Below are 25,733 nucleotides of genomic sequence, written 5' to 3'. Positions count from 1 at the left end.
TGTTTAGTGTCATTGTTCAATTAATTTATAGGATTTTAGGGTTCAGATCGGCATAACTACGGGCTAAAGCTTTTTTTATACAACGCCTTCAAAGAAAACTCGTAATTTTAATTGACGACAATGAATTGCAACAATCTCTATTATAAATATGATATAGAAATACTTATATACTTACACAAGCACGTTCCACATGTTAAAAAGCTCTCGTTGAAGTCTTCGTAATTGATGCTAACCGTCTCCACTAGCGTTGAGTTCATACTAACCATCCTCTCTCCCAATCTAGTCCTACAAAAGAAAAAGTCGTTTAAATATACATATACAATACAATTATTAAAGTCAAAGAATCACGAAATAAACGACGATTATAAAAAATCTTAAGGTCGCCATAACGGAAAGTTCGGGGAACTATACAATTTTCAAAACGGCGAATTGAGAACAATTGGCAAAAAGCTGTAAGATATATCACGGCAGAGGAAGAAAATGTAGAATTTGCGAAATGACGAATGTAGTGATGATGATCATAATGGAGCGATTTAATTCAAAGATAACGACATATTTATTTAGGTATAAGCTATAAATTTATGACTACGGAAATTGACTATTTGAGACGAAGCTGCGGTAGAAAGAAAATTTGAGATAGAATTTGCGGCAGAAAGGGACAACCGTTGAATATTTGGCATCGCTGTGACAGCGATAACTGAAGTGGACAAGACCACACAATCTAGACATAGTGAGAACACTCTAGAATCGTTTGGAAGTTACTACAATATCATCACGTTGGATTTTTTATTAAAAGTTAAGTTGTATCTTAATTTCGAATCCCAGAGTGTTTTTGAACAAACTCCACGCAATATTTGGTGTCAGAAGTGGGCTCTCAAGAACAACGCGTCAGATTGATCACATCTTAATAGATTCAAGGCATGGAACAGACGTAATAAACTGCAGAAGTTTTAGAGGCGCAAACATAGACTCAGATCATTGCCTAGTGATCTCAACATTGAGGGCTAGAATTTCAAACACCAGTAAAGAAAATAAAATGGATACAAAAAAATGGAATGTGCAAAAGCTGAGAGATGCGACAATTACAGAACGGTATTCAGAAAACATCATCAGCAGGCTAAGGAATCAAAATGTAAATGAAGAAAGCCAGACATAGACTCCAGAACAAGATTCCTTGATAACATCGATGAAGACATGGGAAATATGGGAATACGTGGTTAGCGGAGAAATGCGATGGATAGAAATTCTTGAGGAGGCTAGGATCCACGCAAGATTGTAGAGCCAGAATGATGATGAGTGGGCTCTCAACCGTTAATTGGGATTCATTGATCGATTTCAAACATTAAAAGCTGCAAAATGCCCAGAACCAGAGAACAGGAAGATTTCCCAATGGAATCCGGTGATAATGCACCACGTTCGGCATCTCACGAGGCTTCCGTATTATCTATGCAAAGATACGCAAACTACCATAGGTGGGACCACTACACACTTGCTTACAGAGACACAAGATGTTACTTCGCAGTTGCGCATGGAGAGCTAAGGAGTGAGAAATTATATGGCTTATATGACTAACCAGGTAAATATTCCTCAATTCAATCCTTAAATATTATTCAATTTAATCCTTAGTCCACCACAAAAATTATACCACCAAGATTCAATTGTACAAACGGTTGGTCGGTTGATTTAAAGCCGTTTCTGGCAGCTGCAAGAGTCAGCTAAGAAGCCATCTGAAGAAAAAGCAACATCACTTACTAGTTTCACACCGAGGTGAAATCCTCAATATCCTACACACTATCTCCCAGAATCAGCAAAATGGTGATAAACATCTGCAGCAAGTATACCAAGGGCCACCAAGGTACAGGCAACAGAAGTAAGGAGCATCTCTGCAGGAGTGCGAAGCCGATATTGCTTGCCGAATCAGATTAGCTTATCTAACAGTATTAGTTGACTTTCTGGAACAACTTGCTGTCCAGAGTTTTAATTTCGAATCTAAAATTGTTTTTGAACAAACCCTACAACAAATATATATATATATATATATATATATATATATATATATATATATATATATATATATATATATATATATATATTGTGACAATTGGGGTTTATAGAAAATAATTTATAAGTTATATACTACATAATATTAGATATAAAAAAGTATTTGATTATTTTAAATAAGTTATATACTAGAGAAATTTACAAAAATATATTTATGTGAGGGCATTTTAAGAAATTAGCATATAATAATTGTAAAAAGTTGTATTTTAGTAATTTTAATGTTGTAAATAGATGTAAGTGAGCCATGTGCATAGGCAACCAAAAATACTCTCGGAGTGATTGACAGATAGAAATTAATCATAATTGGGAATATAAAGTGGGGTTATAATAATATATTGTTTGAATTGTGTATTTTATTAAATTAGAGTGTTAGTTACTAATTTGAATGTTTATTCTGATCTGAAAAGCCTAAATGTCAACAAAATTATCAATGGAACATTAACGAATTCTCCAGAGTGGAGAGTGTGACCATTGTTTAGAGTCGAACATTCTCGAAATAATGATTATGGCGGTGGATCGAACAGATATTTTTTTCGAGAACATCTATATGAAAGTAATGGAACAAATTAGAACATGATCTCTTACCAGATGGTTCTGGAATATCCAAAAGGATATAAATACCCGTGATTTGGATTCAAGATGGCAGTTTTTAGTCAGAAGTCAGGCCAGTTCATTATGAAAGTTAATAGACACATTTAGTTAGTGAATAGTGAAGTAAATTGTTCAGAATTTTCAAGAAGTCAGTCAGAAAAGTTTAGTAAGAAATATGAAAGTTAGTTGGAGTCAGTGAATCAGGTACAAATAGTCAAATTGTTTAATATAGTGAGTTAAATGAGGATTAAAAATTATGCATATATTTAATGCACATTTATAATTATACACAAATAATTATTGAAGATTATAAAAGTATATTAGAAGAATATTGGATGGACATTGGAAGGAATTAAAATTATATTATGGTTGGAGATTAGTATAAATCAACTTATAATAATTGGATATTGGTATATTGAAAAGAAGAATAAATATAAATGCTGTTTGCTGGTTTGGTTGGTGGTGTATAAATGCTGGTGAAGAAAACTATATCTTAAATTGGTAGAAGCTGATAATTGGAAAAAGTAATTTCACAAAAACAAGGATAACCGAAGTACGAAGACATTCAGTGGTGATTAGAATCTATATAGTGGAAAACAGTTCATTTAGGCATTCAGTGAAAGAAAGGTACAAAATTTTGTTAATATAATTTAGTTAGTGTCATAACAATTTCAATTTAGAAGATAGTTTGTTTAAATTTTACATTGTCTATAGAATTTAATTAGTTTTATAAGAATATCAATTTAAAGATAGTTTATTTTAAATTTACATTGGCTAGGTTAGATATATATGTGTGTTTCATAATAGTTATAATAAAGATAATTTAAAAAAGTACTTACAAGCTAATTCTTTGAGAACCGCGATAAAAACCCTATATTATTAAAAATACTCATTGCTCATCATTCAAACAAAAAACACATCATAACAATATATATATATATATATATATATATATATATATATATATATATATATAAAGATATGAGAAGCCAGTACTCTTCTCTTCAAATGCAAATCCAAGCTTACTAGAAGCTGTTGGATGATGTTAGGGGTAACCTTTTATTCCGACAATACATCTACAGTTCACTCTTGAAAAACGCCCTATTTTGCTCCCTCTATGTAGAGACAAGACGTTAAAATGAAAGTCTACGATTGTATTTCTTTTCAATTCAAGCTCCACTATTATTCTACAAGTGTTTCGAGCTATTCAGCCATCATCATGAACACTTGTGGTAGCTTTTACTGAAATAAAATGGTCTCAACTATTTGGCCGTTATAGTAACATAAAATAATAAGTTTTTGAATCGTATCAAGTTCAAAATATCGGTCAATTTTGATATTTGATATATTCTGCAACGACGATGTATATAATATTATACATTTTCTTATTTTACATAAAGCAATGAAATGCGATCCTTATATGGGCACCTTGTAAAATGTCAGTGCCCCACGCCATCATTCTCGTATTACCACAGACACACACATTCTTGTAGGTATATTTCACATTCTCTAGGAACAATGTATTCGAAACAATGGCGTGTAAGCGAGTCTACAGAGAAAATAGAATGGAATTCACCAATCCCGTCCCAATCAACATCGAAATAGTAACTGGAGACGCGAACTACAACTACTTTACATACCTTATAAAAATTCCGATTCTCACGATTTGCCATGCCATGGTGACTGAATCAACTAGGAAGTCGTAATTGGATTTCTTCGAGAGATATAAAATTATATTGTGAAATTGTTTATGGAGCTTGGAGGACTTGATAACAATAGCGAAAGGATTCAGCGGTTTCGCAAGAGCGAGGTGAAACAATAGAAAATGTGGACTTTGGGTTATTAAAAATTTACAATTATATATATATATATATATATATATATATATATATATATATATATATATATATAAGCGGGGATCCTACAGCTTCTGCCGCTTCCCGCATTTCGATCGCCATCTTTTTCTATCTCTCCAGGTGTCTTCATCAATGGCTCTATCTTTCATGGTTTCCATAACACCTTGTATCCAAGACTTGGCTGGTCTTCCTCGTTTCCTTCTATTACTTGGATTGTATTCCATAGCTCTTTTTGGCCATCTGTTGTCGTCCATCCTCTGTACGTGTCCATACCATATTAACTGTCTAGTTTCTATTCTTTCAGAAGTTCTATGTACTCTATCTGTTTTTCTTCTAATTTCAGAATTAGGTATACGTTCTACTCTTGATATACGGCAAGCTCTTCTTAGGTAGTCCATTTCAACCGTGTCAACTTTTTTCTTTCCTTTTACTGTCATTTGCCAACATTCTGCTCCATATGTAAGAATGGGCTCTACAATTACTTTGTAGATAGTCATTTTAGTTCTCATAGTAGCTTTGTTGGACCAAAGTATCGAATTCAGAATTTGAACACTCTTCCTGCCTTGTTGCACTCTATAGTCTATATCTCGTTCCGTTGTTCCTTTACTGCAGATAATACTTCCCAAATATTTGTATTCGTAGCACCTTTTCATTTGTCTAATTTTCAAATCCGGGTCTTCGTCTTCAATGCCTATTCGCATATATTCTGTTTTAGACATATTCATACTCATCCCCCATTTTTCGTATTCATCTTTGAGCTTCCTAAGCATATAATCTGCATCTTCACAGCTTGCAATTAGTACTTGATCATCTGCAAAGAACAGCGTTGTCAGATAATGGTTGTTAAGCTTCAACTCCATTCCCGCACATTTTTGTCTCCACTGGTGCAGTGCTTCTTGGATATATATTTTGAATAGGGTGGGGGAAAGACAACATCCTTGTCTCAAGCCTTTCGTTACTGTAAATACCCTTGAGAAAGTATTTCCTGTTTTTACAGTGCTTTGAGGACATTTATAGATGTTCAGTATTGCTTTTAGATATGTTTTACTAAGGTCCGTTTTCGTCAAGACACTAAATAAGAGTTTTAAAGAAACTGTATCATAAACCTTCTCCAGATCTATAAATACCAGATGCGTAGGGAGGTTTCGAGCTGTTCGTTTTTCAATTACTTGTTGAAGGGTAAATGTGTTGTCCACGCACGATCTTCCTGCTCTGAAGCCGCTTTGTTCTTCAATTTCTTTATACTCCTCTTCTATTCTTCTTTTCAATATACGACAATATAACCTTCCCAGCGAGCTAGTTACGCTAATGCCTCTATAATTTCCGCATTCTTTTCTGTCTCCCTTTTTATAAATGGGGCTAATGTGGGCCAAATCCCAATCGTCTGGAATCGTTTGGCCTTCAATTAAGCATTTATTAAAAATATTCACTATGCTTTCCAAAAGAGCATCCGGTCCATGTTTCACCAACTCGATGGGAATGTCTCCAGGCCCGGGTGCTTTTCCATTTTTCATTTGTTTCAATTCTTTTTTCAGTTCCTCTTTGTTTATCTTATGCACCTCTGAGTTTTCTGTCATTGAGATATGGTCAGGTCTTTCCATAAATTCGTGCCTACTTTCTGTTAATAGCGTTTCGTAATATTTTTCCCACTTTTTATTTTGAATCAGGTTTATATTTCCCCTTATCTTTTCTTTCTTTTCTAATACTTTTTATGAATTTCCAAGCTTGTGTCACTTTGGTTCCTCCTAAGCATCGGTCCATCTCTTCGCATTTCTCTTCCCACATTTCGTTTTTTCTTTTAGTGACTTCCTTCTTTGCTTCCCTGTTGATGCTGTGTCTGCTGTAAATTCTGCGGTCTTCTGAGTCTTTCGTGGATAGCCATGTTTGATAAGCTTTTTTTTTGTCTTTAATTAATTTTCCTACTTCTTCGTTCCACCACTCAGGATTTTTTCTTTTGTCAGCTTCTTCGTACCCCAATGCCTCTTTGGCCGTCTGATGAATGCAATTTTTTATATCTTGATATTCTTTTTCGGCTGTTTCTCTTCGAGTTAAGTGAGTTAGTTTTGAGGCTAGTCTAAGTTTGTAGAGGAATTGTACTGATTCTTGTTTGAGGCTATCAATATTATATCTTATCTTTGTGGAAGCTGCTACCTTCTCCTGTTCAATTTTGTTCTTGTTTACTTTCCTGTAGTGTATGGTTATTTTTGCGACCACCATATAGTGGTCAGATCCGCATTCGGCACCACGATACACCCTTACGTCATTTGTTTGGAGCCTTTTGTTTTCTGGTTGGATGAGATAGTCGATTATAGATTTTATCTTTTTCTTTGGTTGTTCCCAGGTAAATTTATGTATATCTTTGTGCTGATAAAATCCATTCATTATTTTAAGCTGTAATGTTTCACAAAGATCAATGAGTCGCTCTCCGTTGTTGTTTATTTTGTCTTCACCATATCTTCCTACCACATTGTCTTGTAATTTTTTGCCTACCCGAGCATTGAAATCTCCTAATAGGCATATTTCTTTGGATCGGTTTACATGGGTCAACACGTCAAGCAATTTGTCATATAATTCATCCTTAACTTTTGTATCAGAATCGTCACTAGGAGCATATACTCCTATTATAACTATCGTCTCCCCATGTTTCTCAAGATCCATCATAATGATCTGCTCGTCTATCTCTTCCCAACTCTTGATATTGTTTTTGAGTTTTGTATGCACGGCTATAGACACACCTCTTTTTGCTCTTAATGATTTTTCAACTCCACTGTATAAATGAATATAGTCGTTCTTGATTTCATTTCCCTTTCCTTTCTTTTTTGTTTCTGTAAGAACGCATATGTCTATTTGTTGTCGTTCTAATTCTTGAAAAACTTCAGTTTCCTTGGTTCTTAGACCTTGTACATTCCATGTGGCCAATCTCATAGTCCTTTTTCGTTTACAATTTTACAATTAAAATATTTAAAAATATAGCTAATCAATACTAATAATAAAGCTGAAAAATTAGAACGATTGATAAAAGTTCGGGATATCTTATCAAATACTATTGTTCTGAAGCTATTTTCTTGTGGCATGTTAAAGTAGTTACTATTTAAATGGGAATAAGCCACAATTAAAGGTTAAATTAATTTTGTTGACGTTTCAATTTCCACTTCGGAAATCGTTCTCAAAATACAAACATTGAATTAACTCTTTTTGTGGCAGTATGGATTCTTGGAGCATTATCTGTGCCTGATCAAAGCTGTCTACAATAAGAACGATATCATCTGCAAATTTAAGGTTATTTAAAAATTTTCCATCTACATTGATGCCTTTTTCGTTCCAATCTACTGTTTTACAAGCGTATTCTAGCAAAGTTGTAAATAATTTAGGAGACATGTTGTCTCCTTGCCGATTTAATTTTAATATTTATTTAGGTATAATAAATATGATTAGTTAATATCTTGGTTTATCTATCTCAGCCAAACTCATTTTTCAGATTTACTTCCAAGATAAGACGTTCTCACACCTGAGAGACTGAGCTAGACGAGGTCTAACAATTGGCTCCCAAGAAAGTTGTGAGTTTTATTGAAGTTTGTGAAAACCTTCAAGGTCTACGTTGGCTCTCAACTTTCAAAAGTAGTTATATTGTTACCATTGGCACCCACCGTTTCTAATGGGTTCAATGGTTACAATGTTGGAAGATTTAACTTCAAAAGAAATTTTCAGCACAAAAAGAAGACGGAGGAAGAAACCTAGAAGCTTCTACAAACTTTTATCAAAATAAACTAATTAGAAAAGGTACGGTAAGCATGTTTCATGTTAATTTGCAGGGTATTTCAAATAAACTCGATAATATTGTTACGATAAATATTATGGCGCATAAAACTGTAAATATATTTCTAATTCTTTTCTATTCTAGTAATTTCGCCGCTCAGTTGAAAGACCTGTTCGTCTCTTCGAAGGGGAATCGCCGCAATTCTCGAATAACGGCATTTTATATTTAAAGAGGAATTTTGTTGTAAACAGTTAGTTTTTAGATCGAGATATAATTGTACGTGGAAATAAATATAAATAAATATTGTAATAAATTAGTGAATATTTCAATAGACTTTAATAAATTTGTAAGTGTTATAAATAGAACCTTTGATAATAAATAAAAAAAAAAGCAATAAATTAGATTAATAAAAATATAACAATATCAATGCCTTTCTTGCGGATCAAAATTTATATGACGTCATATGTTTTCCGGAGTACTGACAAAGTGAAGAAAATTTAAAATGAATTAGCATCTCCGGCTTTTCATTAGCTAATTTCTTTTTTAGGGTAAAAAGGAAACAAGGTGGAGTTGCAATATAATATTGATTTTAATATAAATTTTAAAATTGAATCTGACCCTTCTTTTGATATTCAAAATCTATTAACATCTTTTGGTCTAAAAGTAACTATAAACGATTATACTAGATCACATCCCAGTCCAGTAGTTGCATCGATAACATTATGACACATTTTTCTGAAAATATCTACAGAGTGAGCGTATTTGAACCTTATCTAGCTCAACTTTTATTTATTAACTTTGAGCATAAAGTTGTTGACAATCATCAAACATTCCAACGGTTAATTACTTCTTCTGGTTTACAGAAGCTAAACGTGCGCTAGCTACTAGAAAGATGGACTTTTCCTATGATATTAATAATGATCCTGATTTTTTGACAGTTTTTCTTACCAAAATTTATAACAACTTAATACTAAAGCATTTTCCACTAAAAAAGTACGACAAACTGCTGAACAAAACACCCGTACCTACAATGGTTTAATAATGAATTCTACAGATTCTTTTCACTCCTCTTATTAATTTAATTCTATCAACTGGAGTATTTCCAGAAGTACTAAAAAACTCAAAAGTACTACCAATCTACAAAAAAGGTGATTCCTCAAAAACTGACAATTACAGACCCATCAGCATTGTTTTTACTTTTGGGAAAGTGATTGAAAAGGTTATCAAACAACAATTTTATTCCTATTTTGAGTCAGATAATTACTTTAGCAACTCACTATATGGATTCAGAAGTGCTCGTTCTACTACGAACGCGGTATTTAATGTTAAGAGCTAGGTCATTGAGTGGCTTAAACGCGGCAATCACATAGCAATTTCTCTTTGCGACTTTTGACTGCGTTTCACGCGACATTTTGCTCCACAAATTAAATTAGTATGGAATTAGAGGTATCCCTCTTGAGCTTTTAACTTCTTATTTATGTGACAGACACCAAGCGGTAATGTCTAAAGGTCATCTCTCCGAATTTATATCCGTAAAACATCCACAAGGTTAGGTCTTAGGACCTGTTTTGTTTATTATTTATGTTAACGATTTGCCTAAATTCATATCTCCGTACATATCCATACAATTCACAGATGATACAACATAGGTACGTTATATCAGGAAAAAATAATGATGATTTAAAAATGTCTCATGGGGAAGTTTCTAGTAAATCTAGCAATGGTTTGCTGCAAACAAACTAAAACTTAACTTTGATAAAACGCAAAATTTATATTCATTTATTAGGTAACTTCAACGAATTAAAACCTTTAGGTATCTTGTAGACTGGACGATTAACCAAATAATAAGCATCATGGGCGCCCATATATCAAAATCCAGGGGGGGGCAAGTCAACTCAAATTTTTATTTTGATCCATACAACTTAATAAAAACTAAAATAGCCGATTGCAAAAATGCAAAAATATAAACATGATTTACAAACAGTAAAGAAATACCAGAAAAGTAAAAGTAATCCTAAACAAAAAATTATTAACAACATATTTTATGGTATGACTTTATACATACAAATTTTATTATACAAAATTTTTTATGTAGGAATAAAAAAATCAATTTTAAGCAAGGATGTTAAAAAATAGTAATAAAAAAAGCAGGTACTCTGAGATACGAAATGCAACACAAGCAATAGTGTAGTTTAAATAATATGTAAGTAACAAAATATCTGAATTGAAAAATTTCTTTTACTAGGAAATTAAAACAAATATTCAAAACTGTACTACGTTGAAAGGGTTAGGGTAGGGTGTACAGTACACCCTTCTACTACCATGCTTAGCCGAAATTGCATAAATAGTCAAATATGTGCAATCTTCAAATACTTCGCTGGGTGCCAACTTATTTATATTTGACATTAAAAATTTGTACTATGTTGTAAACAATTGAAGAAATTTAATTAAAAATTTATTTGTTATAATTTATTATAAAAAAATTAACATTTTTTTTCAGTTAGTATTGTATGTATTATAATTTATTGAAACGAATAATTTCCCAATAGAATCTAAAATGGTAAAATGTTAAACCCAACAAAACGTAAAAAGTAAACTTGATATTGAAGGCTAGTGCTCTGTATCTTGTTAAAATAAAAACTGAAGATTTCTGGGCTTTTGTCCAAACTCATCTATTACTTTTTTAATAAAATTATTTCGATTGTTTTCTATTTTATTTCTATGAACGCTCATCATACATAGTCCATCTAATTTTTGTTCACTTATAGTGGACCTAATCCAGGTTTTAACCCTTCGAAGAGTTGAAAATGATCTTTCAATCGTGCATGTAGTGGGAGGAAGGCACAGAGAAATTTCTATAGCTTGGGCTATAGCTGGGTAAAATAAGCAATGGTCTAGTAGCTCTATCATTGAAATATCTTCTACTTCTAAATTGGTTTGATTTTTCCAATAATAGAGCCACAATGATGCCTGTTCTTTTAGATTAGTAATTTTGTATAAATTATTTATGATTTCTATTATTTTGGCGAGGTCTTCTTCAGTTAATTTTATTATGTTTTTGGGATGCAAGTTATACAATAACATACCAGGATCATTGTCTTCTGAAAATCTGACACCAAGAGAACTAATTAAAGAATCTAGGTACGGAATAAATAATGACACTCTAAAAAAGTCCTCAGCGGAATTAACCGCATGGTTTGACCGTTGTGTTTGCTTTCTAGGAGCGATTCGTGGTTTTTCAAGGGTAATACTTAGAGATTCGGCATCATTTGTACTCTTTTCAAAAATTGTTTTAAAAGTTGTTTCCGCTTCTTGTCTGTGCTTTGTTATCATATCAAGAAATAACTGTATATGATTTTTAACTGCCATCTATTGATTTAGTTTGTAAAATGTTTACTATGGGTTCTAAGAAAGAAGAATATTTGGAAATCAAATTTAGGGAAATTATAAAAGTGGAATCAGATGTGGCACATGAAAGCTGCTGTGCTCTTGATCTTGTTGAGCAATTAAATTTGTTATCTGCTATTATTGTTTCTAAAACATTTTTGATTTCAATAAAATTTACTAGGCCACTATACCAAATATTTAAGTCAAACAAGTAAAAACGTGTAGCATTTATTAAGCGGATATTTTTTTGTGAGAGTAAATTTTGCATTTGACATGGGACGAAATAAAGTTTAAAATTGTTGGTACAGGTACACTTTCTACCAATTAAGGCTTGATACCTACGACATCTCAAAATCCCTCTTTGCATTGTACAATATTATTATGGTAGGTAGCTACATTCGAGGCATTGTTAAGGAAGTACCTACCGCATTTCTCGGTATTTCGCTAGATTAGTTTCCGGTTGTTTGCTGTTTTGAGGTATTGTTGCAAGTTTCTCGCCACAATATGCGTAAATAATGTATTTTTTTTTAAATATACTTACATACATACTGATTTTTTAAATAATATTACTAATGATAGGGGGGGGGGGCAACTGCCCCCTCTTGCCCCCCCCCCTATGGGCGCCCATGATAAGCATACATTTCATCAAACACCTAATTATCTGTGTTGCTTTCTCAAGCTTCTCAAAAACATCAATTGATTCGTTGTGTAGAAAAAGTATGGTAAAATTTAAATGATAAACCGTTCAGTCCGTGTGATTAATAACTTTGTAACATTTTCATACCGGTAAATTAAAAATCTATTAGGCAACATTAGATAACTATAATTAAAGGTATGTGAAAAGCCAACACCGCTGGCTAAAAAAAAATAGGAAAAAGGCCGTTACGGATTATTAAGCTTTATAATGATTGTTATTACTTCATACGAAGTCATAAAGTGATAATTAAGTGAGTGGGTTTAAGTAAATACGTTGTCTATGAGTGAAAGGCTCATCGTTACGTTAGTTATGTTGTACTGGTTATACGTGGTTTAATTCGAGTAAATATTTGTTTCTTTAAGTGCCATACGATTTCCGTATTAGAATGTATACGTTTATCTGCCAGTTATTCTTAATTGTCCCTTCATAAAAGTTAAAGACTGTAAAGAGCCCTACTTAAATAACCTAAAACCTAACCTAAAAATAAACGAGAAGTCAAAGTCAAAGAAGATAATGTGAAAATCGAACTATTGGCCATAAATGAGGAAAACAGTAACAAGTCCAATAATCCACAAGGAAACTAAGTTCCTGTATTGGGCTGTATACCATATATTAAAAAAAATTTTTTGAATAAAATCCTTTATAAAAGGTATATAAAAAACCCAGTTGGGCTATGTTAAATTGACAAAACGTTTTCGGAATAAGTATTCCATCATCAGTGTCTAGTTAATCCATGGATGTAGCCACTAAATATGTGGGTAAAAACCCTTTAAAAATTATTAAATGAAATTTGGTTTACATTATGTCTAATTTACAATTAAGATGGTAAAGTTACCGTTGGATTGGTAACATGGCGACATATGACTCTACATTAAGTTGCAAGTCCTGAGACGGTATGTCTACTCGTAGACATACCGTCTCAGGACTTGCAACCTGAAAGCAAAAAACCTGAATAAAAACAAATAAAATCAGGGAAAGATCAGATAGAAAATTCGAGAGGTAAAAGAGAGGTGGCTCTCCGAAAGACGCAACGAACTGGAAAATCTGGATAAAAGGTGTAATTGCTTTAATTTACACAAAAAATCAAACAAATGATAGGTTCTAGAATTAGCACAAGAAAGATTATCCTTAAAAATGATAAAGGGGAATAGGGGAGACCTATTACTGATATAATTACTGATCTGAAGAAAAGATTGCGACAATGAACGAATTACATCCAACAACTATTTAATGATGAAACAAGAGAACTGTCATTAGAAACCACAGATGATAACGAACCTCCAATATTACGAGAAGTCATCTATGCCATCAAAAACGCAAAAGATGGAAAAGCTACTGGACCAAATGATGTGCCCATCGAATTATTAAAACTCATTGATGTAACGGTTGAACTGACGAAAAACAAGCGAGAGATTCCCCCAGAATTTATACAGATTAAGAACAGATAACCACAGTCCTCGATATTTGGATTTCTTCTTCTTCTTCTGGTTCCTATCCGTTTCGGATGTTGGAAATCATATTGGCAATCATGACCTTGCTCGCTGCGGCTCGAAACAGCTCCGTTGAGGTTTTCTTAAACCATGTTCTTAAATTCCGCAGCCATGATATTCTCCTTCTACCGGGTCCTCGCTTACCTTTGACTTTACCTTGCAATATAGACTGCAGCAGGGAGTAACGGTGCTGATTTCTCATAACGTGTCCCAGATATTGCAATTTTATGCGTTTGATCGTAAACACAATCTCTGGTTCCTTCTTCATTTTTTCTAGAACTTCCTTGTTCGTGATCCTTGCTGTCCATGATATTCTCAGCATTCTTCTATAAAGCCACATCTCAAATGCTTCAAGTTTTTTAATAGTGGTGTCTGTAAGCGTCCATGCCTCCGCCCCGTACAACAACACAGAGAAAACATAGCATCTCAAATGTCTCATTTTTGTATCTAGGGATATGTTGTGACTTTTGAAGATGGCGCTCATTTTGTTAAAGACCGTTCTTGCCTTTCCTATGCGGCACTTTATTTCCTGTACATTGCTCCACTGTTCGTTTATAATAGTTCCCAGGTAGCAATACTGTTTTACTCGCTCTATCTGCGTCCCATTAATGTAAAGATGAGCCCCATTTATATTCTCCTTGCTGATAATCATTTGTTTCGTTTTGTGGGTATTAATGTTTAGTCCGTACTGTTGACTGTACTCGTTTATTCTGTCCATTAGCCTCTGAAGTCCCTCTAAACTATCTGCTATCACCATGGTGTCGTCGGCATATCTAACATTGTTTACTCTTTCACCATTTAGAAAGATGCCTTCGTCTATTTCGTAAAGAGCCTCGTTAAAAATTTTCTCTGAGTACATATTAAATATCAACGGCGATAGGATACATCCCTGTCTAACTCCGCGTAGTATTTTTATGTGATCTGTTTCTTCTCCGTTAATTTTCATGTATGCGGTCTGATTCCAGTATAGTTCCGAAATTATTCTGAGGTCTTTGTCATCCAGGTCTGCTTCTTTTAAAATGTTTATCATCTTTTGATGTTGAACTCTGTCAAATGCCTTTTCATAGTCGATCAAGCACGCGTATACGTCGCAGTTAACGTCCCTGCATCTTTGAATCAGTACCTGTACTCCGAAAAGTGCCTCTCTGGTACCCACTGCGTTAATGAAGCCGAACTGTCTGTCCGATATTTGTTCCTCGCACTTCTTATAAATTCTTCCATGGATGACTCTAAGAAACAGTTTCAACATGTGGCTCATTAGGCTGATTGTTCGATATTCTTCGCACTTTTTAGCCCCCTGTTTTTTAGGTATCGCTATGAATTCTGATTCTAGCCATTTATCAGGGATGATTCCTGTATTGTATATTTTATTGAAGACAGCCGTGATCCAATTTATTCCTTCTTCCTCCAAGAGTTTTAAAAATTCAGCTTCGATATTATCAAGCCCTACAGCTTTCCTGCTTTTCATCCGTTTTATTGCTTCTTCTACCTCGGATTTAAGTATGTCCGGGCCCGTCATCCTCTCTGAAAATGGATGCCTATAATCCGTTCTTTGATCTTGAAAAAGTGTCTCCAAATATATTCTCCATTTGTCTTTTATCTCTTGGGTGTCAATGATTAATTTTCCATTGGTGTCTATGAGTTTCATTTGTGTTCTCTTTTTAAAAGTACCCGTTATTTCTTTTACCTTTTTGTGTACATTAAAATTGTCATGCTTGGCTTGTAGTCTTTCTATATCTTTACATTTCTCTACAGCTTCTTTTTCTTTAGCTTCTCTTATTTTTCTTCTGATGTAAGCCTGCATTTTTTTATATTCATCTTTATTTCCTTTAATTAACCTTCTGCGTTCCATTAAGTGAAGGATTTCTGGAGTCATCCAAGATTTCTTCTTTGTTTCTTTGTTTGGTTTTAGCAGATCTTGTTTAGTTTTGTTAATTATTTCTTCGAATTGATTGATTTCTCGTTGGATGTTATTTTCTTCTTTTAGTTGTTTAACTTGGTTGTTAATATATTCCCCCACTTGCTTTTTAACTTCCGGATGTTGCAGGGCTGTCATGTCGTAGTTAGGTCTAGACTTTTTCTTTATTGTCTTCAGTCTCACATCCATGACTCCCACTAAAGGTATGTGGTCAGATTCAATGTCCGCTCCTGGATATGTTTTGACAGATTTAAAACTGTTTCTGAATCTTCTATTTACCAATATATAATCTATCTGGTTTCTAATTACGTTATGGGGTTTATCTGCTGGTGCCTTCCATGTATACAATCTCCTCGGTGGTAGTTTATAAAATGCGTTTAGAACCACTAGCTTGTTATCTTCTGCGAATATTTCTAGTCTGTCACCTCTTTCGTTTCTTTGTCCTAACCCAAAAGGTCCGATTAGAGACGTTTTCCGTTCGGCCCCAAGTTTTGCATTGAAATCCCCCATTATGATGCTGACTTCGTGTTTAGGTATTCGTTCTAATATATCCTCTATGCTTTGGTAGAGAATCTCTACTTCCTCGTCGTCTTTATCTGCGGTGGGAGCGTATATTTGTATTATGTTTACATTCACTGGATTGGCTCTTATTTGCAGTAGTATTACTCTGTTGGACACTGGGACAAAATTTAAAATACATCTACTAATTTTTCTCGTTATTATCACACCAACTCCATGCTCTAGTTTTCCATCTAGTGACCCTGAGTAGAATATTCTGTGATCTTTTTCGTCAATGCTTCCTGTTCCGGGCCATCTCATCTCGCTTATTCCCATTATGTCAATGGTCATTCTTTCCATTTCCTGAATGGCATTGTCTATTTTTCCACTCCTTGCCATAGTTTTCACATTCCATGTGCAAATTTTTAAATATTTTTAAATTTAAATAAATAAATTTGGATTTCAGTAACATATAACTATGGTATCCTTTGTACCAAAAAAAGGGAAAAACGTGATTTTATTATCATCACTTCATCACCATGATGAAATAGATAAATCTACCGGCGAGAAACTTTTACCGGAAATAATAAGTTTCTGTAACTTTACAAAAGGAGGGGTTGATACGGTGGATGAGTTGACAGGAAGTTCCAGAAAGCTCGTAATTGTAGAAGGTGGCCACTAAGAATATTTTTTTCACTAATGGACACAGCTGGAATCAACAGCCAGGTAATTTACAGGACAAACACTAGTGACTATTCAAAGAAACGTCGTATATTCCTGGAAGATTCTATGGAAGAACGAAAAAGTAATCCACGACTTACAAAACATTTACGATCCAAAATAGTTCAAGTTTTGGGAGAAACTGACCAAGCTCCACCGAAAAAGCAACGTACGGGACGTGACGGTGTCAAAAGTGTTCCAGAAAATCTGACCGGAAAACTAAACAAACGTGCGATCAATCCAAAAATTTTTATTGTTTAGATCACCTTCATCGCATTTGCGACGAATGTATTCAGTTCCGGGACTCCTAACTTTTTTCAAGCTTGGATATCCAATGTCCTGCTTTTTTATATTTTTATTTGAACCTTTTGAAAAAACTTTTTTGGAAAATCTATTATTTGGAATTTTTTATGTATCTAGTGTTTTTTGTTTGTAAATTTTACCTAATACGCAGTCAAATTTAATTCAGTGGTAAAAACTGCTGTTATTTATGAAAACTTAGATAGCCAAATAAGATATTTAAAAAAATAAATTCGTGTTCGAAATGTTTGTTGAGTTTTTCCAATCAATTTTAAATGGGGTCAATAATACCCCACTTGGGTTATTATACACACATTTTTCACCTGGGTGACGCCGGGTTAACCCTTAAGTACCATGGCGGGGTCAAAATTGACCCCCGCGTTTTTAATGCCAAGTTTCGCTACCGAAACATAGATTGAGCATTGCGCGCTTTCTGCTAATCTTCGACCGGTAGGTGATTTATCGATCTACAATCTACGAAAATTCCGTTAGTTTATCTGTTACTACTGCAGAGTTAGGCACGCATAGGGTCAATTTTGACCCGCTTATGGTATAAGTGTTTCTAGTGCAATTAACGAGTAATTTGAAATGGCGGGGTGTAGTCGCAATAAACGTCCTCTGACACAGAAAGAACTTGAAGAGGAGTGACAAAAAATTATAGACAATGGACTAGATAGTGACAGTGAGTTTTTAGACCAGGCTAGTGAACACAGTGATCACGAAACAGACAGTGAAGAGGAATGGGACGATGATGACGAAAAAAATTGGCAAATTAATAATTCCGAAACTGGTAGTGAATATTCGGATGAAGAAAGTGATATAGCTGACTCAAGGGATGTGTTTTATGGCAAAAATAGGTACAAGTGGTCTAAAACTTCTCCCACCTTTTCTCGTACACGTAAGCATAATTTAATTAGTCATTTACCTATTGTTATTGGAAAAGCTCGAGCTAGTATGCCAGAGAAACCAGTTGATACTTGGGAATGTATTATTAGACACGATATATTGCAAGAAATTCTTGAGAAAACCAATGAACGAATAACTAATATGGCTTCTAAATATAATTTACACAATTTTTCGTGTCAATATACCAATCATCTTGACATAATTGAATTAAAGGCCTTCTTAGGCTTTCAATAATGAAGATTTAAGGTCTTTATTTGCTACGAATGGTACTGGCCGTGATATATTTCGAGCAACCATGTCACTAAACCGATTTTATTTTTTTCTTGGAAGCCCTTGTTTTGACGACCCAGCTACTAGACAAGAACGTATTGCGCACGGAGATAAACTGGCAGCTATATCCAATATTTTTAATATGTTTATAATTAATTGCCAGTCCAATTATAGCTGTGGTGAATATCTCACAATAGATGAAATGCTTATTTCATTTAGAGGAAGGTGCCAATTCAGGATGTATCTCAAAAATAAGCCAGACAAATACGGTCTGAAAATGCAGTGTTTAGTAGACTCTAAGACATATTATTTGCTAAATGGTTTTATATATACTGGAAAAGATACACGCAGAGCAAATCCAAAAAAGTTAGCCATCCCCACTCTAGATGTTTTGACACTTATTCCACCAATTTCTGGTACAAATAGAAACATAACAGCAGATAATTGGTTTTCGTCCATTGAGCTCATAAAAGAACTGAGAAGCCATAAAATTTCATATGTTGGAACTCTAAAAAGAAATAAAAGAGAGTTTCCTGCTGAATTTCAACCCCAAAAAACAGGCCACCTAAATCTGCCTTATTTGGTTTTACAGGAAGCGAGAGCCTTGTATCTTTTGTTCCTAAGAAAAATCGTGAAGTGTAGTTAGTGTCAACTTTGCATTATTCCAATACAATGGTTAATGGAAAGCCATAGATTATAAATTTTTACAACGAGACAAAAGGTGGGGTGGATTCATTGGATAAGAAATGTGCATGCTATAAAACTGGCAGAAGAATTCGTAGATGGCCTCAAGTAATATGGTTTCGCATTTTGGACATTGCAAGATTAAATGCTAACGTAATTTTTAATGGAGTTCAGTAAAATCAAATAATGGAAAGAAGATTGTTTCTAACCACTTTAGGTCAAGAACTTATTAAGGCCCATTTAACTCGTAGAGCTCAGCAAACTTGTTTACCGAGAGAAATTCGTAGTGCCATTTTTAAAGTTTCCGGACTTCAGGAACCAATGCCTGCCGCAAATCCAGAGCCACAACGACGAAAAAAGAGGGGAAGGTGTAAAATATGTCCATATTCCAAAAACCAAAAGAAAGAAAGCTCATCGTGCGATAAATGTCGAGATTTTATTTGCAAAAATCATTCCCGCATACAGACGTTATGCATAAGCTGTGTTGAAAATTAAGGTAAAATCATGCTTGTCATTTTTGAGATACGAAATCTAAATCGATTTTTTTTATTTTAGGTAGGAGCTATGATACCTAGATTTCACCATTGGATATAAAAAAACTGCATATTGTTATTATTTTTCTTATAATTCGAGAAAGTGCATAGCTATGTTAATTTGACTGAATACAAGTTTTTTTTAAATAAAGTTATATCTAATTAACCAAATTCGTTTATTTTTATATAAATGTAAAAGTAGCTGTAAACAAAACAATTTAAAATAAAACAAGTTAAAAAAAAATATTTTTTGATACAAAAAACAATGGGGTATCAAATTTGACCCTGCCATGGTACAAATGTTACTATTTTTGGCCATGGTAGTTAAGGGTTAATAACAAAACGTATGTGTAAAAGTGATGTTCGCACAAAACATCTAAACAGTTTCAAAAAAGAAAAAAATGTTATGTCTAGCAAGGCATAAAATACAATTCAAGCAAATTTGAACAAGTTTTGGTCTAAACACCAACAAAAAACAAAAAAATCTGAGTGTCCGGTTAATTTTACATCCCAGTGTATTACAAAAATTGTGGACTATTTTCTGTGCTACGTAAATAAACAAAATATGTCAATAATAATAAATAATGTTAAAAAACTACAAACAATAAATTATTTTATTGAAATTTAAACAAAATGCATCCAGAGGACTATTTTTATGACCGGTGTAGTAGACCGTGTGCGACTACTGATACACAAAATTAAACTGCTTCTACTGAAAAGTTAAGTAAAGAAAAAAAATACTTTTAAATACAAAAATGGAATGACAGTAATTAGACCTGTTGTGGTGTATTAATTGTTAATTCTAGTAAAACTTCTAACGTTAGAATAGTATAAAAACGGTGAACATAAATAAATCCATTATCTAAATGTTGCGTTGCCAAAAACACATTTCCAATGTACTAATGCACCAGCCATAACTGCGACCAATACACATACATACTAATTATTTCAAAAGCTAAAGTTCAATATTTAAATTTAACTCGGAGTTGTGCATGTTGCGATTGTTTGGAGTTTTTAACCTATCAACCGAAAAACTAGGTCGTTTGTAAGCTAGAGGTGGGTTCTTGCCAAAAGATCGTAGTTATCGAATCGGATCCAGATTGTAGAGAGTCAGTTTAAATACTACAAATAAGATGATAAGGTTTGGAAGGTGAGATGATTTTGAAAATTAACAGTTTTAGCTAACGACGGGCAGAATCGAATTCTTTTAAGAATCGAGAACTCGGTACTCGAGAACTTCTAAGAACTTTCTCGAGAACCGAAAAACAGTATTCATTTTAACGTTAATTTAAAATATACTATTGTGATATTGTACTTTGAGGTTGTAACATATTTCACAACGTATTATGTTTTCTATCTTTTGCGTTATTTTGCAGGTTCTTAAGGCACTCATCACTGTATACTGTTTTTAGATCTCTTTATTCTCAAACTTTATTTCTGAGTATTTTCCAAGTATTTAAATAGCAATATCTCTAATACTTCTACTATATATTTTTTATAGCAATATTCCTCCAAATTGTTTAGAACTTCCCTTATGTTCCAGCACATTTTTTTAGTATTTTAAAGAAATATAAGAGGAGTAAAGGATAAAACCCATTGCAAATAATAGTGTCACTAACCGGCTTCTTTAATCGACTCGTTCGATGCGAATCACTAATGATACCCCTTTAAAGCCATCTCTATTTAAAATTTGTCGGCGCTGCATACAAATCAATGTGTGTTTTTCATGGTGTTATGGCGTGGCGTAATCGTTTTGATCTTTTTGACTGTTTAAATTTAATTCATTATGGGCACGGTTATTTTTCCGCTCTGTCTATCGCATAAAAGTATTAAATGGTTTAATTAGGGGGTCACTAGAGCTTTTAAATTGTGTGCCGCACGTTTTACTTCCTGTGTGGAGACGAAGTGTTCAGTTTATAAATGAGATCTCATTTCCTCCAGGTTTTCCTGAGATCCGACCAAAAACGAGGAAATAGTGTATTTTTATAAACGTATTAAGCATAAAAATTAATCATATGGAATATCGGAAATTGCTATTATCTTGTAGAAAAATGAACAAATCATTAAATCTTGTCCATATCAAAAGTTTTGAAAAGGAAGAACTATACAGTTGTCCCTTGATAATCCGACAGGTATGGGACCAAAGGGGTGTCGGATTAGCAAAAATGTCCGAATTACCGAAAGTGATTATATATTTGGCATGTTTTGCTAGCACTAGCCTACAATATTCTTAAATTTTATGAGTAAAATGCTACCCAGATTAACCCTTAACTACCATGGTCAAAAATAGTAACATTTGTACCATGACAGGGTCAAATTTGAGCCCCCATTGTTTTTTGTATCAAAAAATATTCTTTTTTCAACTTGTTTTATTGTAAATTATTTTGTTTACAGCTACTTTTACATTTATATAAAAATAAACGAATTTCGTTAATTAGATATAACTTTATTAAAAAAAACTTTTGTATTTAGTCAAATTAACATAGCTATGCACTTTCTCGAATTATAAGAAAAATAATAACAATGTGCAGTTTTTTTATATCCATTGGTGAAATCTAGGTATCATAGCTCCTACCTAAAATAAAAAAAATCGATTTAGATTTCGTATCTCAAAAATGACAATTTTTGATTTTACCTTAATTTTCAACACAGCTTATGAATAACGTCTGTATGCGGGAATGATTTTTGCAAATAAAATCTCGACATTTATCGCACGATAAGCTTTCTTTCTTTTGGTTTTTGGAATATGGACATATTTTACACCTTCCCCTCTTTTCTCGTCGTTGTGGCTCTGGATTTGCGGCAGGCATTGGTTCCTGAAGTCCGGAAACTTTAAAAATGGCACTACGAATTATTTCTCTCGGTAAACAAGTTTGCTGAGCTCTACGAGTTAAATGGGCCTTAATAAGTTCTTAACCTAAAGTGGTTAGAAACAATTTTCTTTCCATTATTTGATTTTGCTGAACTCCATTAAAAATTACGTTAGCATTTAATCCTGCAATGTCCAAAATGCGAAACCATATTACTTGAGGCCATCTACGAGTTCTTCTGCCAGTTTTATAGCATGCACATTTCTTATCCAATGAATCCACCCCACCTTTTGTCTCGTTGTAAGAATTTATAATCTCTGGCTTTCCATTAACCATTGTATTGGAATGATGCATAGTTGACACTAACAACACTGCACGATTTTTCTTAAAAACAAAAGATATAAGGCTCTCGCTTCCTGTAAAACCAAATAAGGCAGAATTAGGTGGACTGTTTTTTTGGGGTTGAAATTCAGCAGGAACCTCTCTTTAATTTCTTTTTAGAGTTCCAACATATGAAATTTTATGGCTTCTCAGTTCTTTTATGAGCTCAATGGACGAAAACCAATTATCTGCTGTTATTTTTCTATTTGTGCCAGAAATTGGTGGAATAAGTGTCAAAACATCTAGAGTGGGGATGGATAACTTTCTTGGATTTGCTCTGCGTGTATCTTTTTCAGTATATATAAAACCATTTAGCAAATAATGTGTCTTAGAGTCTACTAAACACTGCATTTTCAGACCGTATTTGTCTGGCTTATTTTTGAGATACATCCTGAATTGACACCTTCCTCTAAATGCAATAAGCATTTCATCTATTGTGAGATATTCACCACAGCTATAATTGGACTGGCAATTAATTATAAACATATTAAAAATATTGGATATCGCTGCCAGTTTATCTCCGTGCGCAATACGTTCTTGTCTAGTAGCTGGGTCGTCAAAACAAAGGCTTCCAAGCAAAAAATAAAATCGGTTTAGTGACATGGTTGCTCGAAATATATCACGGCCAGTACCATTCGTAGCAAATAAAGACCTTAAATCTTCATTATTAGATTTAAATACCTCAGCTAAATATAATAAGCCTAAGAAGGCCTTTAATTCAATTATGTCAAGATGATTGGTATATTGACACGATAAATTGTGTAAATTATATTTAGAAGCCATATTAGTTATTCGTTCATTAGTTTTCTCAAGAATTTCTTGCAATATATCGTGGCTAATAATACATTCCCAAGCATCAACTGGTTTCTCTGGCATACTAGCTCGAGCTTTTCTAATAACACCAGGTAAATGACTAATTAAATTATGCTTACGTGTACGAGAAAAGGTGGGAGAAGTTTTAGACCACTTGTACCTATTTTTGCCATAAAACACATCCCTTGAGTCAGCTATATCACTTTCTTCACCCGAATATTCACTACCAGTTTCGGAATTATTAATTTGCCAATTTTTTTCGTCATCATCACCCCATTCCTCTTCACTGTCCGTTTCGTGATCACTGTGTTCACTAGCCTGGTCTAAAAACTCACTGTCACTATCTAGTCTAGTGTCCATAATTTTTTGTCCCTCCTCTTCAAGTTCTTTCTGTGTCAGAGGACGTTTATTGCGACTACACCCCGCCATTTCAAATTACTCGTTAATTGCACTAGAAACACTTATACCATAAGCGGGTCAAAATTGACCCTATGCGTGCCTAACTGTGCAGTAGTAACAGATAAACTAACGGAATTTTCGTAGATCGATAAATCACCTACCGGTCGAAGATTAGCAGAAAGCGCGCAATGCTCAATCTATGTTTCGGTAGCGAAACTTGGCATTAAAAACGCGAGGGGTCAATTTTGACCCCGCCATGGTACTTAAGGGTTAATATGCAAATGAAACACCCATTTCGGCTAACTAAAACATATTTATTAAAAGAAATATGGAAGCTAATAAATTTAATTTAAAGAGCATTTAACAAAAACTGCCCAAAAGTTGAGTACAAGAAATAACATTATACAGAAGCTCTGCGGTACCACCTGGGGAGCATCGGTTTCCACTCTCCGCTCTACTGCCTTAGCCCTTGTTTTCTCGACCGCTGAATATTGTGCTCCAGTCTGGCTACACAGTCCACACGTAAAAAAGGTCAACAATCAGCTGCACCCAATGGCTTCCAGTATTAAGTCACATCCCACCTCCACATTTACGACGAGTCGACGCACTTACACGTGAATACAAAAAGATCATGAACAATATAAACCGTTCTAGAAAACCACCAATGAAAACGGCAAGAATGATACATGAGGAGTTCAACATCACGAATGCATGGTCCCAAGAATGGAACGAATGGCAAAATAACATGCCCTGCATTACCCACAAGCCACCAGGTTTTGATCTTCCACGCAAAACATGGTCTACTCTAAATAGGATCCGAACCAGACATGGCAGATGTGCATACATGCTACATAAATGGGGAAAGAACCCGTCTCCTCAATGTGACTGTGGGGAGAACCAAACCATCGACCACATTATTCAAGAGTGTCCCTCAAGATCCTACAATGGTAGCCCTGAAGACTTCCTGTTTGCAACTTCAGAGTCAATTGATTATATAAATACACTTGATGTTTGTTTGTAACTATTTAAAGTTTGTCAAATACCTATATTACTAGTGTTTGTGTATTTGTTCTAAATGTGTTGTAATTGCCATACGATAAATAAATTTTGTTGATAATTGATGTCCATATTAACAAAATATGTCAATGCCGTACAGAAATTGTTGATCGTAATATCCCACTTATAAGAGAGAAATTAATTTTCTCCTCATAAGCACATGTAGGGTGCAAAATGTACGGCATGTCCACAAATGTTATTATTTTATGCAACCAAATTTAAACAGTGAGTCTCATATTGGCTCAAATCACCTCATTTGTACTACTTAAAAATAGAGGGGTACATCCTAGATTTCTCACCCCCGTACCAGCGGATATGTACCGTTCGCGTCATAAAAAACTGGTACAACTCTTATTACCGAAAATCATGTTTTTCAAGTTGTGTAAGTTGATCTTGTCACATGTGTCATTCTAATTTCTAGGGCACTGTTGCCAGTTCAACGAAAATATTATATGAAATCAGCTAAAAGGAGGGCTGTGTGACAGACCGCCAGTTTTGAGTATTCTAAAAACTAAAACATCGAGCATTCTCGATCAGTCAGTCACATTAAATTTGTTTAAACATGCATCCTAATAAATTCTCATATTAATTTTGTAATTTTTCATT

The 25,733-nt window shown here is 33.9% G+C and overlaps 1 protein-coding gene across 3 annotated transcripts in view; it reads right to left on the bottom strand.

The window, feature by feature from the left end:
* The window catches only part of LOC140441005 (tripartite motif-containing protein 2-like), a 112,764-nt gene that overhangs the window by 19,914 nt on the left and 67,117 nt on the right, over window positions 1-25,733 (bottom strand). For all 3 annotated transcript variants that reach the window (XM_072531390.1, XM_072531391.1, XM_072531389.1), the window contains one exon: window positions 176-285. In XM_072531390.1, coding sequence (XP_072387491.1) covers window positions 176-285 — 110 coding nt within the window. The remainder of the gene's footprint in view (window positions 1-175; window positions 286-25,733) is intronic.

The sequence above is a fragment of the Diabrotica undecimpunctata genome, chromosome 5 (genome assembly GCF_040954645.1).
Source record: "Diabrotica undecimpunctata isolate CICGRU chromosome 5, icDiaUnde3, whole genome shotgun sequence".
Classification (NCBI taxonomy): Eukaryota; Metazoa; Arthropoda; class Insecta; order Coleoptera; family Chrysomelidae; genus Diabrotica; species Diabrotica undecimpunctata.
This window is presented reverse-complemented; position numbering and strand designations above follow the sequence as displayed.